The 15,664-nt window shown below is 42.6% G+C and overlaps 1 protein-coding gene across 2 annotated transcripts; it reads right to left on the reverse strand.

The window, feature by feature from the left end:
- Window positions 1-1,313: 1,313 nt before the first annotated feature.
- rps6ka4 (ribosomal protein S6 kinase, polypeptide 4) lies at window positions 1,314-13,699 on the reverse strand. 2 transcript variants are annotated; one of them, XM_069700655.1, is made up of 19 exons: window positions 13,542-13,699; window positions 13,061-13,176; window positions 11,802-11,873; window positions 11,123-11,190; window positions 10,653-10,803; window positions 10,335-10,450; window positions 9,466-9,573; window positions 9,231-9,311; window positions 8,828-8,931; window positions 8,468-8,618; window positions 8,210-8,371; window positions 7,946-8,071; window positions 6,192-6,325; window positions 5,971-6,064; window positions 5,663-5,833; window positions 4,239-4,430; window positions 4,002-4,161; window positions 3,732-3,895; window positions 1,314-3,638 (listed from the first exon to the last, which is right to left on the reverse strand). In XM_069700655.1, exons 1-19 carry the CDS (start codon window positions 13,589-13,591, stop codon window positions 3,426-3,428), a joined length of 2,433 nt encoding a protein of 810 aa, XP_069556756.1. In that variant the 5' UTR covers window positions 13,592-13,699; the 3' UTR covers window positions 1,314-3,425. The 2 variants fall into 2 exon arrangements, with proteins under 2 accessions (XP_069556756.1, XP_069556757.1); XM_069700656.1 differs by lacking the exon at window positions 13,542-13,699 and having other exon boundaries at window positions 13,061-13,442.
- Window positions 13,700-15,664: the final 1,965 nt, after the last annotated feature.

The following is a 15,664-nucleotide window of genomic DNA, read 5'->3' on the forward strand; positions in this document are numbered from 1 at the left end:
GGTCGTCGCCATCTTACTGCTTTGAAGCCAAATGTGATATTTGGACGAGCTGGGAAGGAGCAAGCGGGGAATCCGACTCGATCTCCGAGGACACCGAGTCTGTCCATCTATAGCGCAAACCTGACTCCGACACAGACCTGTCAATCAAACAGACACCCCCCCGAACATACTGCTTTTTGAGGCCAAGTAACTTTAGCGAATGACATCATTATGACTTTTCGAAAAAACCAAAACATCCTGACTTTGTTTTCCATGAGAGAAGTTGAGTGGGAATCTACGGAGCCAGAACCTTTTGTGGGCCACCCCCTATCGGCCCTCGATGGCTTTGCAGTTTAAGGCCTCATCCTTCAGAGCCAGAGGCTTCGTCCATTGTGATATACGGAGTTACGCTGAAATCTGTGACCCATCAGATATACGGACCCCATTGAGAACGTTAACGCCGTCAGTGAAGTTATACGGCGGTGGGTCGCGTAAAGAAACTCAACTCTGCACTTGGACTGAACTGAACCACCCACAGCTGCTCGAATACAGTTTGAATCACAGACACACAGAGAGGACCGGGAGAGACAGAAAACTTAACTTACGGGGTCTTTGGATGGTTCACTGCCCCGTAGATGCGGCAGCTCTTTGGGATTTTTTGACCCTTTGCCCAATGGTCAGAACCCCGCTGACTAAGCAGGTGCCTTTATTTGCTGTCACTACTTAGCCAGTGAGCATTACACAGCTGTTTACTCACCAGAAATGAAGCGAGTTTGGTATTAAACTGTCTCTCCAGCAGCGGTTGTTAACTTTTGTTCTGCTTCTGTTTTGCCGAAAGTTTCAGCCACCGGTTGTGTTTGAAGTTCAGGAAGTTAAAATGCACGACTTCTTCTTATACAGGACATAGAGCAGACTGGATGCTCCAGTGACTCAACGTACCATCTTGTGGTACAAAGTGGTATTACCAGAAGGCCCGGGTGGCGCGAGCTGGTTAGCATGCTAAATTCAAAAGATATCTCTGGACACACATAGACAGCTCTGACAAAGCATCACATTGTTATTTCTACACAGAGGATACGGTGGAGAGGTTTTGACCATTTTTGGAGGTTTTAAATTAAACACCTCACAAATTGGCCCTTTAAAGCTTCAGTGAATTTTTAATGAGGATTTTCTAAAGTGGCCTGTGTCACACAGAAGGGTTTTCAGACTTCCTGTATAATTCATTGTGTCAGCACAGTGTGGTCATCAGTGTGGATCTCAGGTTACCTCGACCTTCTGAGTATTAGAGAACAATTTCACAACTCAAAATAAAACGACAAACACACATCTTATTTAAAAGCAGTGTTTATTTTTCACCAATCAAAGAAAAAAAAACTACTGGTGCAAAAACAAAAGAAAAAAAGAAAAAGAAACAATTCCCAGGTACGACATCAGTGACAGTGCATATCAGTAAAATAATGCAAAAAAAAAAAGAAAAGAGAGAAGTGAAAAATATCATGTACGACAACAACAAAAAATATCAACACCAATGAAAGCAGTTTCATAAGTAAAAATATCAAACACAACCAGTCACCTTTAAACAGACGATGGCAGCAAACAACAACAACAACAATAACAACAACAGGGAAATAATACAGTAACATTCCAATAATGCTTCATTAGGTGTAAAAATATTAGTCCAACCAATCACTCAGACACACAGAGACGCACACACACACACACACACACACACACACACACACACACACACACACACACACACACACACACACACACACACAAAGGGCTGGTGCACAAGAGCCAAATTTTGACAATCCCATTACCACTGCATTAAAATCAATTACATGTAATAAATATCAGTGAAAGCACCTTTTAAAGCTGAAATGTGTTTAATTGATCAACTGACTGTGCAACATGTAAAAAGAAAAAGTCACAAAAAAAATTGTTACATCAGGAGACTAATATACCATCAAAACAGCTGTCAAATCTGAAATCATAACAAACTTTTTTTTTTTTGCTCTAGATCATGATGAGTATGTACAAAGCTCTCACAGGATGCTCTCAAAGAAGTCACGATTAAGTGTCTCATCCTGTAACAGAATTTGAATTTGAAAGCCAAAAAAGCTTTTTAAAAATCACTTTTGTTAAATGCCAACAAGCTAAGCTTGATCATCAGGCGACAATATTTCACTGCATCAAAATCTGATTGTGTTTGTGGGAGCCGCATGTGGCGCTGGTCTGAGGCATAACACAAAACTTTAACACCCTTTAAAAATTCACAAACTCCTGGAAATGTGCGCTCAAAAGTCACCAAAGCCGTCGAGGTGGCAGCGTAAAAAAAACTATCCGAGTGACATTTTCGAAGTGAGTCAGATATCAAAATATAGAAAAGAAAAGTTCTTACAGTCCATCATCACAACAGATTACCATGCTTTTGAGACCGGCACAACAATGCGAGTAATATACAGCAAGTATGAAGAGAAAATGGAGCTCTGTTTCACAGCCGCTTCTTCATCTTGGTGTTTGTTTCCAGGCGCTACCGGTAGACACGTTCCACTGCGACCACTTCATGTCAGACTCTGTTCATCAAAACAATTCCTCAGAGCCAAATGAGCCAAGACGGGCTCCACAGTGTTCAGTGGGATCCATGTAGTCGGTGGTGTGCTAGAGCTGCAGCGCCCTCTGGACTGAAGATGTTAAAACTGCACCCAACAGAGAAGATGTCCAACATTCTCTGAAATCTCAAGTTATATTACACAGGTCACAAGAATTTTCCTTCTGTGCTTAGTCCTTCCAGCAATTTTTTTTTTTTTTTTTTTTTTTTTTAAACCACTTGATCATTTACATTCTTTGCAAATAGTGCAAACAGCTGTTTTTAATCAGACTAAACTGCTATCTGAACAGAGCAGAGTGCCTCAATGTGGCACAGCACTTGTGGCTGGACTCCTTACTATGTGTGGCAAAGTTCAAAATAACAAGACTCAAAAGATTAATCCCACAAATTACTGGAAGGACCGTTCATTTGCTACGTGCAAATTTGTGTCTTCACATCGACTGAATTGGCAGATTCACTTCCGCTGGATATATGGCTTCTGCTCATTTATGGCTCCTTGTTCCCTTTTTCCCCCTTTACGACCAGGCACGGTTTCTTACCTACAGTGAAAATAGGTAAATGTCTTTTAAATAACTTTTAGTGTGTGATGTCACCAATTTATGGTGAGGGAATACTGAGGAGAATTTTCTCAATCTTCTCTTCGATCCACTGCAGGAAAACACACGTTTGGTTTGTGGAGGAATGAAGACGATGAATGTGGAATTCAGTTCTGTTTTAGAAACTTTATATTAAACTAAACCAGTGTTCTAATTTGTCAGTATAATTTTTGGGACTGACCACTGGAGGACATACCGCTTCCTTTCCGTGCTGCTCTCCCTCCCAGCTGTTCAGGCTAGCTCTGCTTTGGGGTCACACTTTGCTTTGGCTGGTCTTTGGATGCTGACGCGGAGGCGGAGGAGGACGTGGAGGAGGAGGAGGAGGAAGAGGAGGAACTCCATCGGGTCTCTACGCCTGTGCTGGTCATCTTTAGCTTTCGCCGTTTTGCCAGCGGAGCGTTGTCGACACTTTTCAGAAAGAAGCCCTCTCTCTTCCCGCGGTTGAAAGCCTGGTGAGGAAGGATGATGATGAACTACCCGAAGCACATCCATTTTACATCTGGTCCAAGAGCTTGGAGAAATCTGGTACACGCAGCTCTTACCTTGTAGGTGGCATTGACATAGGTGCGGACAGTGGGCCCACTGGACTCGAGCACATCTGGAGTGCACAAAGGAGTGGTGGAAATGGAGGCTCCGCCCTGCAGCCAGCTGTTCTCCTTCAGATCAGAGAGCTTGAGACGCATCTCTGGATCCACAGTCAGGAGGCCTTAGATCATGGAGACACTTTAAAAAACAGGCAGGGAGGAGCAACAAGCAAAATATGAGGGCACAAGGAGACACATTTCTCTGATGGCAACTCCATAACCTCATACCTTTAACAAGCTCTTTGGCGTCCTCTGATACGCTCTTCCAGGCCTCCCCGTCCAATGAGAAATCTCCCTCTTTAATCTTCTGCATGATGTCAGCAGCGTACGACGAGGTCATCCCGCGCTGCTCACTCTGGAACGGCACTTGGCCGGACAGCATGGTGTACTGACGGAGACACACGCACAGTCATTAGTGCTCCGGTTAGCCTGACGTGACAGAATCGGCGTGTTGTGCTTCGTTACCAGGATGACCCCGAGACTCCAGAGGTCGCAGGCTTTGTCGTAGCCGGCGCTCTCGAACAGCTCTGGTGCAGCGTACTGCAGTGTGAAGCAGGGAGTCTGCAGGGGGGCGCTGCCTGCCGGGCAGAGGCGGGCAAATCCAAAATCTATGACTTTCAGCACCGAGTCCTCCCCCTCATCAGCAAACAGCACGTTCTGCAAGACAAACAAACACACACCACCGTGGGACGCTTTATTTTTCTTCACTTTGCACGATCAGGGCTCAATTTTAAAGACAGAGCAAAGGATACTTAATACTGTTAGTAAATACCACATCTACTCCGAGTTGACATTTTGCAGACCTTAGTGGGTGCTTTGCTGTATGTTACACACTTTCCCAGTGCAGCACATGTTGTGCAAAGGTGGAAGCGGAGGGCAAACAGATGGCAGCGTTATTTAAATAAGGCGAAATTAGTTTGGGAAAATCAGATTAGATGCACAAGAGATGTTTCCACATCTGACCATGATTCATTATTTATTTATTCTGCCAACAGACACACAATAAATACTTAAAAAGGAATGTGCCGGAGTTTTGAATAATCTAGATAAACAGTTTTAATCAAACAATCTCGGACCAGTAAATGCATTTCGATCCGCAATAGAAATCAAACTTCATGCAGTTAGTACAAGCATCAAACATCTAATGAGGGATTCTTATCTGTCATTCACAGCTGCTACATACGTTATAAAAGACTTCGCCTCCAGTTAATGAAATCCCACATCCCTCTAAAGTCGGCTGGATATTATGTGATAAATCTGCAGCCTGTATTTGAACAGTGCCGCAGCAGAGACATTAAGCATTGGTGTCCACTGATTATCTTGATTACATCATGTGAAAACACAATCCTCACATATGAGCCTGGTTTATAATAACCAGTCGCTGTATTTCAGCCCAGTGGTGCACAGTACACATGTAGTAATAAAATTAGACTTAAGATTTTTATAAAACAATAATCCTATATATAAGAGAGTGTACGGTCCAGTGTTAGGTTGGGCTTTTAGGCAGCTGGAAATTGGGAAAATTCTCATTCTCTAACCCCACCTCCTAGTTGAGAGCGTTCATAAACAGGCAACATCACCGTCCTCAGTAAATGTGCTGCAACAATCATCATCATCATCATCATCATCATGCATATTAACCAACACGGGGACAAAATGCAGCTCAGGAGCTCAATGTTATTTGTACCAATTTCTACACATTTTGATGTACTGCCATTTTTAATATCTAACATAGTTATCAACCTAGGCCGATTTTCCTTCTCTGAACTTTCCCACTTCCCAGTTTCTCATGAACGCACCACAAGTCCCAACTTTTTTTCCTTCTCTTTTCTTTGTTTTCGTTTGTTTACACGAGAGATTCTGTCTACAGTCATGAAATCACAGCCCACCTCTGGTTTGAGATCTCTGTGCACGACTCCAGCCTCGTGCATGAAGCTGACAGCTGACACCAGGCTCTGCAGCAGCTGACTGGCCTCCGCTTCGCCGAACAGTTTCTTCCTCTTGATCCTCTCCAGCAGCTCTCCACCTCGCAGAAGCTCCATCACTAAATACGTGTGGTACTGGCAGAGACATACAAAGATGCGTTGTAGCACCGAGCTTCATATCCAGCACAGGTACCGTACATTTACTACTTGTCGTGTTAATGTTATGCCAGTAACTGTCATCCTATGTGGATCCAGTGTTCCCTCCATTGTACCTGATCAGTGTACATATCCTGCAGCTTGACAATGTTGGGATGAGCCTCACACTGCCTCAACGCCGCGATCTCCCTCTGAGTGTTCGCCTCCATTCTAACACAGTCAAAGGAAACCATGTTAACAGGCCCATTCTGTGACCTACAGACATACATCACATGGTACAGTGACACAATAAAGCAGTCAAGCACACAGACACGCAGCTGTTCACATCTGCGCTCACCTGCGGCTGACGATCTTGACGGCGTACTCGTGTCCACTTTGCTTGTGTCTGCATTTCCTGCACACAGAGAAGCTTCCCTCACCCAACGGTGGCCCGTGAAGACAGAGCTCGTAGTGCTGAAAAAACTGGGATTCCTGGACACAGAAGGAACAGCGTGAGTATTGAGCTGTCAGTGGCGCGTTGTTGTGGCACAACCTAAAAAGTCTGTATTTACGTCCTTCACAGTCGTAACTCTACACATTTACTCGAGTGCTACACTGAAGATTTTGAGATAATTGTATTTAAAAAGTATTTCCAAGGTATGCAACTTTATACTTTTACATCGCTATATTTAAAGGGTAAATGTTGCACTTTTTCCTCCGTTGCATTTATCTAAACCAGAGGTCTTCAACAGGGGGTCCGCGACCCCGAGGGGGTCCGCCGGAGATACTGCAAGGGGTCCGTGACATTTTTGGTTGATTAGACAATTTTTTATTGAAAAAAAAAAAAATAAATTCCACAAATTTAAATACACATTAACATGAATCCAACATATTGTAGTGAATGGATAAACGGAGGCAGAAGATGTTATCTTTCAGTCAGAAATGCAGACATTCATCGACACACAGGAGCTCTCTCAAGACGGGCACCGGTTCACTCACAGCGCGAGACTAGCCTGGACCTGTCCCTCCAAGCCTCCTGCACTCCTCCAGTTTAATGTAAAAGACAATTTTATACAATATATAATGTAGGGGGTCCCTGCTCCATCTCTCTATCAGTTTGGGGGTCCTTGGCCTGAAAAACGTTGAAGACCCCTGATCTAAACAGCTACAATGACTACCTGCCCACCCAGACTGATATTTTTTTAATCATTCTGGCATATCAAGCCTCCAATAAAGTATTAATAGGAGGAACTATGTTGGGTCTTAAATGATGTTAACAAACTCTGTGCACTAATAAGAATGAAAAAATAAGTTAAGTTGACCTCAACGAACAGGGACAAGAAAACCAACAGAAGAGGGAGGGAAATTCCAGTCAAGCACAGAGTGTACGTGGCGCACTGTCCTGGAAGCTTAGTTAGCATTCAGTAAACACCAGGTGGATCAGTGGGCTTTAAAATGATACATACAAAATGTAAAATCACTTAAAGCACATTAGGCATTCTTAAAGATTTAACTATGAAACAACGGAATAATTAGCTCAACTTATGTTAAAAAGTGTCTTTAACTTTATTGTACGAGTAGTAACACATCATGTAACAGTGACAGGGTTCACACTGCATACACACATCTAATAATCCCCTGTATTCTGTATTATTGTAAAAGGCCAGCTAAAAGCAATAGTATAGGTCCAGCCTTACTTTCTTTTACACACAGGTGATGAATATTATCTGAACAAATTGACATAAGAGTTTTCATTTCTAAAAAGATGCTTAAATGCTGCACAAGCATCTAAAAGTTTCACGCCTGTTTATGTGAATGTAGTGCAGCACAGGGATGTGCATGGAGCAGGGGGGAGTCTCAGTCTCAGTCTCTTTTTGATCCTCCCTCACATGAGATTAGAATAAAGTTTCATGAATATTGCAGAGCTCTTTTCAAAATAAGGCAGCTTTGATGAATAATCTAGATTCTTTTGCTTACTTTCTTTCTTCCTGTCTGTTAACAAACAATGTTGAAATCAAAAGACTGCCTCTCTACTATAAAACAACAACAACCACCTTTATATAAATCATTTCAAATCTTAACCAAAAGATGGGTCTCAGCCCTGATCCGTACCTCTAACATTGCACTGCGTTGGACAGAAGCAGAAGCTGGTCGGTCAGCACCAATCTGGGATTCGACAAAGTCTCCCATCACCGCGTTCTTATTGAACAGGATGGAGGGAGCAACGAAGGAGTAGCCCTAAAACAAAGGAGAGGTGTTGGATGTAATGAAGAGGTAATTCACTTCCTGAAATCCCATTTTCAGATGGTTGTTACATGTCATGTTTTTAGGAAACTCAACGTTTGTTCGGGTCGAGGTGAGACGGCGAGGACTGACCTGGAACAGGCGGTCTGTGCTTGGGGGCGTGCTCGCCGGAGAGTAGACGGGATCCATCCCAGTGAATTCCTCAGCAAAGTTCCCCACATCGAGTTCGCTCTTCAGCTCTGGCTTGAATGGGCTCGACACCTTCTTCTGTGCCAAGTCAGCCCAGTTCAGTCCCTGTGAGGAGACCGAGAGCAGATTGGAGGAGTTATAGATGAATGAACGAAGGTGACGGGGTAGGAGAGACATTTGAGTAACTGGCAGTTGAGGTACCTTGAAGAAAGAATGTGCTTTGATGTCTTCAGCCCCTCGTGGTCCGGAGCCCAGCCTCTTGTGTGGATCTTTCACCAACAACTTCTTCAGCAGGTCCTGAGCAGTGGGTGCGATCATGGAGGGGAAGGGTGGATCACAGCGCAGAATACGTCTGCGGGGCGGAGGTGAAGATATGTTAACATAATATACTGTCCATTAAAATCCAACACTGGCTTGAAGAAATGGATTGTACAAATATACATTTTCATTTTGTTCCAGATCAATTGATGAATAAAAGGTAATCTGAGGCGTCTGAGATCATTTTGATGGCTTCAGACTGCGGCAGGTTGATTAAAGATCTGAATTTATGGAGTCACTCACTTTGACACCTCGCTCTGAGAGTTCCTCTCTCCCTCTAGGGTAAAAGGAGACGCTCCCGTCAGCAGCTCAAACATCAGGATCCCAAGGCTCCACCAATCTACCGACTGAAGCAGAGAAAACATAGAGAGAGAAAAACAAACATGAGAAGTCACCCACTGTGTATATATTTAGTGAAACCTGGCTTGTCTGTTATAATACTGACTGCCATCCCAAACATGAGACTCATAGCGCCTGCGATCTCTAACTGTGAGCTCAATGTTAAAGCCACATTGGATCTCCCTGTCATCCTGAAACATCTGAATATAAACTATAATTTAAACATGACTTTATATCTGATGTGTGACTGTTCAACAGTATTTGGACACCAAAGCCGGTGTTTGCTGTCTTACTGTCCCATATTCACCTTGCCATGCCCAGTCTTCCCCCTGATGATTTCAGGAGCCATGTACTCAATGGTGCCACAGAAAGAGTATGTTCTTTCCTTCTGTAATGAGAAAGACATGTAACCTAAATTATTACATTATAGACAAATACAGCAACAAAATATTGTTCTGTTTGAGATAAACATTCCCCCTATCATTATTGTCCACATGCTCACACATTCTTATGTTTCAATTTGAAGTAATGTGTTTCCATACCTCTTTTTCCAGAAACTCTTTGCTGAGCCCAAAATCTGTCAACACCACGTGGCCTTCATTGTCCAGAAGAATGTTTTCCAGTTTGATGTCTCGGTACACAATCCCAAGCTGTACAACAACACAATGAAAAGTTAGCAGTTACGTCCATGTTAAGTGCAGTCTTTTGTTAGAAGGAACTGGTCAATTATCTCCTTGTTATTTTCAAGAGGCAGAACATTTTCCACTCTCATTCAGGTGTTCTAATCCTCTCAAATTATAATCCCCAAACACGACAGAGTAAACACCTGTCCGAACAACAGCACAAGCTGAAGCACAACCCCTCATTGCAACAATGTCAGGAAATGAGAGTATTGGAGAGTTCTGATTTATAGTCAACATTTTGTTTTTCAGCCAATTTTGACCATTTTTGGCAACAACAGTTTTATCACAAGCTGCAAAAATTCTACAAATTTATGTCACAAAAATGTATGTAAATGCTGCACTATGAATCTAGTAAAACAAGTGAAGGTCATAACTTTGAAAGAGACTGATGCTAAAAATTAAAAACCTCTAGACTGCACAATCACGTAAGAGGGGACATCCTGCCCAGCTCTAACTGGCAAAGTTAACGACTATCTGGTGAATAGTGTTAAGAATTTTGCATATGAAAGGCTGATTTACTTAATCAGAAGTTGGTGGTGACCAAACTAAAGCTAAACCAAATATTGGGCCGACAATTGTCAGGTGGTAAGAAACACAACTCCAGTGGAGCATGTGATATGTAAGAGCAGTGTGTCTGTAAGTTGATTTTTGTCCTTCTTCAGTCCCCTGGCATCGAAGAATTTATAGATTTCGCCTTAAATTGTAGAGCCGGAGAGAACAACACTCACCTTGTGCAGGTGCTCCAGAGCCAGAATTATTTCGCCGATATAAATCCGAACCGCTTCCTCAGAAAAGTGATCCCGCTGGTACAAATGAGTGAACATCTCCCCGCCGCTCACATAGTCTGTAATCACACACACAAAACACACGGGAAGCTTGAATAGACATAATGCAAGAATTACACACACAGAATGCACAAATATCAGCAAAAAAAAACAAAACATGCAGTATGAAACAGATTGATAAAGAACCCATCCTCTCAGTGCTTGAAGACTGAAGAGACAAGAGAGTCCTGCATGTTCAGTTGTCATGTCCCCGACACTCACCCAATATGAGATGTAGTTTACTCTGAGTCTGAAAGGCGTAGTGCAGCGTGACCAGGAAGGGAGACTGGCGGATGTGCTCCAGCACCTGCCTCTCAGTGCGAGTATGTTCTGTTGTCTTTGCCTTCTGGACAATAGCTGCTTTCTTTAACACCTAGGGCAGAGATCAAAATAAACATCACTTCAGTTTTGACTCGTTGGGATTTTCCATCAATATCTTAACTCTTAAGATCTAGACATCCTAATCACAATTCATTTTAAAGGCCAAACAAATATATTTTTTTCTATATTCGTTCTGTAAACTTTCAGTGAACGGCAGCTCAGTCAACCTTCACTTTGCATAATATCATTTAGAGTGATGCTCCAATTATGTGTTGTGCAAGGATTATAAATCATAGCCCAATCATTTAAATAGTCAACTATGATACTGTTTTGTTATCACAGTAATTTAACCTTGACATAAAGAATCTTACCTTCATAGCATACAGCTGACCCAAATCATGACCGCTGTTCTTCCTGACCAAAAACACTTTTCCATAAGCTAGACAAAGACAAAGAAATATTTACTTCACTCATTCAAATTGCTGCTAGTTGGAAGGAAATGAGTAAAGCAAACAAATAAACACCATCAGATTGAGCTTTAATTAGCTGTGGGGCCACTTCAAAACATGTGTACAGGGTGAACCGGTGCATAAAATAATTAAAATCTCTGGAAGTCAGATAAACATATGCAAAAGCGTTCCTGAAGACCAAATTTAATCAGGTGTTGTTTGGTTAATGGAAAAAGACTCGAAGATCTCCCGGAGGTTTTCAATATAGATGAGATCTAATAACAACACAAATATTTGCAGCATATGGTCCACCTACTAAACACTCAGACACTTGTCATGCTGTCATGATGTTGTGCAACTCCCAAATGGGGATATGAATGACAAGAAATATTTTACCTCGGCACCCTCCGGGGCACTTCAACTTACAGGCGATGAATATAAATTAAAAACATTTTGCCCTCAAGATATTTCACCGAGGCAGGGAAATCAACGGTGTTCGATTGATAATGCCACACTCACATCTTACTCAAATTTTTGTCTCAAGATTTGAAAACAACTTAATCTGTATTTTACATATGTCGTGCATCATGTCGACGCTTACCTCCAGTGCCCAAAACTTTGAGCAGCTCAAAGTTCTCCATGCCGACCCTTTCAGTGTGACCTGTGAGGTTAGCTAGTGGTTGAGAGAAAGAAAAACACAAGGATATACAAAGCTCAATTTATATACACTGAAAACACATGTTGGGGTTCAAAAGTACAGGTAGACATACATTCATAAATGCATTGGAACCGTGTCTTATGTCTACCTTTTAGGTCAAATGTATCAAATGAAAACACGTGGTGTCAAAAGTAATAATAATAATACTTGTGGGTCTTATTTACAAGTACAGCAAAGGTGAAAAGACATACTGCCAATATAAACATATCTTAAATTATTTCGTAAATATTTGGGAGATTCATTATTTGGCAGCGACTGGCTGACACATGCTGCCTGCTGCAGTTCTGTTGCACTTGAGTAGATATCTAAAACCCATTCGCCGACATAGTAAGTATAGTCATTTATTTCTCCTGTGGCCACTGAGGAAAAACATGCAGTGACACCACTGATTGTGGTATGCAAAGATCTGCAACTAACCTGAAATTCTTCACTAATGGAGGGAGGATACTCAGCATTATGTGATGATATCACTTTATTTGGAAACTGACAATAGAAATGCAATTCTATGATACATGCAGCGTCTAGGAATTAATTATGAGTCAACAACAGGTCTTTGTCCACCTGTCCAGACTTGGTATGTACAGGAAGTGATCCAAATTAATTAACAACAATTAAAGTAGAACTACAATCACACAAAGGATTACTCCAACAGCAAAAAGGCAAATATGCACTTTAACTTGGTTATGATAAGTTGCTGAGAATACAAATTATTTTTGTTTTAATCTGAAAAATAAATGTCAAATGCCAAATAATAATAAAACACACACAAAAAACATGTCTAGACTATTACATTCACAAATCCAACAACAACAATAAAGTTCTAATCCATTTGGTTTTAGGGATTTGAAGCACAACATCCCTTAATGAAAGTTATTCACCGATCCACTGTTAACACTGAGGTTTGTCTGTGCTCAGACAGACAGACAGACTAAATGAGATCAATTCATCCTGAAAACCATTCATCAAATATAATGAGTCCAAGACGTCATTAAAACTCAGTTTAAATAATGATTATTGAGAATACTACTTTGCATGTGGTTTTAATTTCGTGGTACATATGTTTAATTACACCTCATCAAACATAAGAGGTGGTCGTCCTATATTCACCTGTCCAGTGAAGTGATGTAAAGCGCTGGACTCACCGTTGGTGATGTGATGCTTCACGGTGCAGGCCTTTTCACGGCTCTGTCCGTCCGACTCATCGCTGCTGTCGTCCCCAGACATAACTTCAACAAAAGTAGACTCCGGCCTCCGCGGGCTGTTTACAACGAACCGGGGAGGTCAAACTGTTTCTACTCTCCACAAGATGATCCCCCCCCCAAAAAAAAAAAAAAATAATAAATTAAAAAAACTACACTTTCAGCAATTTAAAAATAAAAACAACGCTCGTCGCTGCTTCGTGAATTAAACAGTGAATATCGAGGTGTTGATCTGACGTCGATCCTCGAGTCTTTGACATCCTGGTGCTTTTATTTATCTTGATTTATCTCATTAAATCACACCGGAAATTAAAAAAAACAAAATAATAATCTTGTGTCGGTGGCTAACGTTAGCATTAGCTGCTTAACAGTTGTCATTTATTCATAAGTTGTCTGACGTTACTACGTAAAACGTTGTTCTTACTTTAACGTAAAAGAAAGCCTGATCCAAAATGACGCGTTGTTAGTGTGCATGTAAACAGCTACAACGCCAGTAAGTTATCATAATAGTTATGATAAGAAGGAGACATGTTGTCTGGCTAGCTGGTGAGGTTGGTAGTAAACTGTGAAGTAGCGTTAGCAGCTAGCAGTTAGCCGGCCTCCTCGGGCACCAGCTACCGGACCGTGTTGGAACAGGCCGGTCCGGGTACTTCCATGTCCTCCCAGTCTCCGCTAGAACCAAGAAAAAGATTCGTCCATGATGAAAACATTTACATTTCACTTCATATTTTCGTGCTAACACCAGGATGCTTTCCGACAACAACCTGGGCGACGGCCGGTCACGTGATCTGTCGGTGTGGGCGGGGTCTAGCGGCGCGAGGAGGTCTGGAGGTAGAGGAGGTCTGGAGGGAGAGGAGGTCTGGAGGAGGTCTGGAGGTAGAGGAGGTCTGGAGGAGGTCTGGAGGGAGAGGAGGTCTGGAGGGAGAGGAGAACTGGAGGGAGAGGAGAACTGGAGGGAGAGGAGGTCTGGAGGTAGAGAAGGTCTGGAGGAGGTCTGGAGGGAGAGGAGGTCTGGAGGGAGAGGAGGTCTGGAGGAGGTCTGGAGGTAGAGGAGGTCTGGAGGGAGAGGAGAACTGGAGGGAGAGGAGGTCTGGAGGGAGAGGAGGTCTGCAGGGAGAGGAGAACTGGAGGGAGAGGAGGTCTGGAGGTAGAGGAGGTCTGGAGGAGGTCTGGAGGGAGAGGAGGTCTGGAGGAGGTCTGGAGGTAGAGGAGGTCTGGAGGGAGAGGAGAACTGGAGGGAGAGGAGGTCTGGAGAGAGAGGAGGTCTGGAGGGAGAGGAGGTCTGGAGGTAGAGGAGAACTGGAGGGAGAGGAGGTCTGGAGGTAGAGGAGGTCTGGAGGAGGTCTGGAGGGAGAGGAGGTCTGGAGAGAGAGGAGGTCTGGAGGGAGAGGAGGTCTGGAGGTAGAGGAGAACTGGAGGGAGAGGAGGTCTGGAGAGAGAGGAGGTCTGGAGGGAGAGGAGGTCTGGAGGTAGAGGAGAACTGGAGGGAGAGGAGGTCTGGAGGTAGTTGGAGTTATTTACATACATAGGAGTGATGCAAAACGAATGTTACTAATGAAAGTAAACAACTGTGGGTCGCATGCACAGCTACTATCATTTACCAATAAATACTACTAAATATCAAGTTAACAGTATGATGAAAATGTTATTTTAGGCTTAATTAAGCACATGAACATAAACCAGCATTAATATTTAGACAAGTGTTTTTGTGGAGAATATCTCCGTTGTACTTTTTATTGATGTGTGTGCACTGTAAGGTGGTAAAATCACATTAAGACCTTACAATGAAGCGTAGGTCTACTACTGCACTGAGTCTGTGCCAACAATATTAGTCTCAGGACAAACAAAAAAAAGCCACCACTGACTTTTAATATACATTCAGATACTGTATATTTCACAGTACAACTGATTTCCATTTGAACATGACACTTCCTGGGACAGTTTCTTTTACATTATGTGAGTTCCACACTTGTTGCATGTAGTTTATGATTACAATGGGACTTGAGTGGTAAAAATGCCCGTACCTCTATTTCTACTGTGCTGTGCATCGCCGTTAATAGAGAATTACAGATAGCTCTACTGTGGATATGTGGGAACAAAAGGCAGAACAATTTCTTTATCACATATTTGAGTGCCTCTTGGAAACCATAGCACAAACATACTATGACAATGTGGTGAGTTTGAGGTATCCGAAGCCACGTGTGGCAAAATGGTCAATATAGCGATGTTAGCACACGTACACGTTCCTCTCTCAAAAAAACAAAACAGAAGCAGAGCCGTGTGTCACTGCGGGACGACTATAATCCCACCAGCATGTGCAAAGCCAATCATTTTAGGCTTTTACAATTTAAATGAGAAGAGGCTGATTCAATACACCTCAAGAATTGATTTGCTGGGTGAAATACACATTCAGAAGTTGAGACAGGTAGCACCGAGGCTTCAGAACTCAATGAGACAAGTCAACAAACATTGAAGTAGTGAGAAAATACCCAAATACTCAACCAACTAGTACAGCTCAGAAAGGTAAATCCACCCTTTAACTATCAC

The sequence above is a fragment of the Brachyistius frenatus genome, unplaced genomic scaffold, assembly GCF_029030835.1.
Source record: "Brachyistius frenatus isolate BFR_SWC_R1_liver_20210118 unplaced genomic scaffold, ASM2903083v1 Contig_34, whole genome shotgun sequence".
In the NCBI taxonomy this organism is placed as follows: domain Eukaryota; kingdom Metazoa; phylum Chordata; class Actinopteri; family Embiotocidae; genus Brachyistius; species Brachyistius frenatus.

Bases quoted from the DNA above. Each gene is read 5' to 3' on its own strand.
- rps6ka4 (XM_069700655.1), bottom strand. From the start codon at position 13,591: ATGCACACTAACAACGCGTCATTTTGGATCAGGCTTTCTTTTACGTTA. The intron at 13,177-13,541 runs GTAAGAACAACG...CGTTGTAAACAG, and splicing joins AGGCTTTCTTTTACGTTAAA to CCCGCGGAGGCCGGAGTCTA. The intron at 9,574-10,334 runs GTGAGTGTTGTT...GTTGTTGTACAG, and splicing joins CTCTGGAGCACCTGCACAAG to CTTGGGATTGTGTACCGAGA.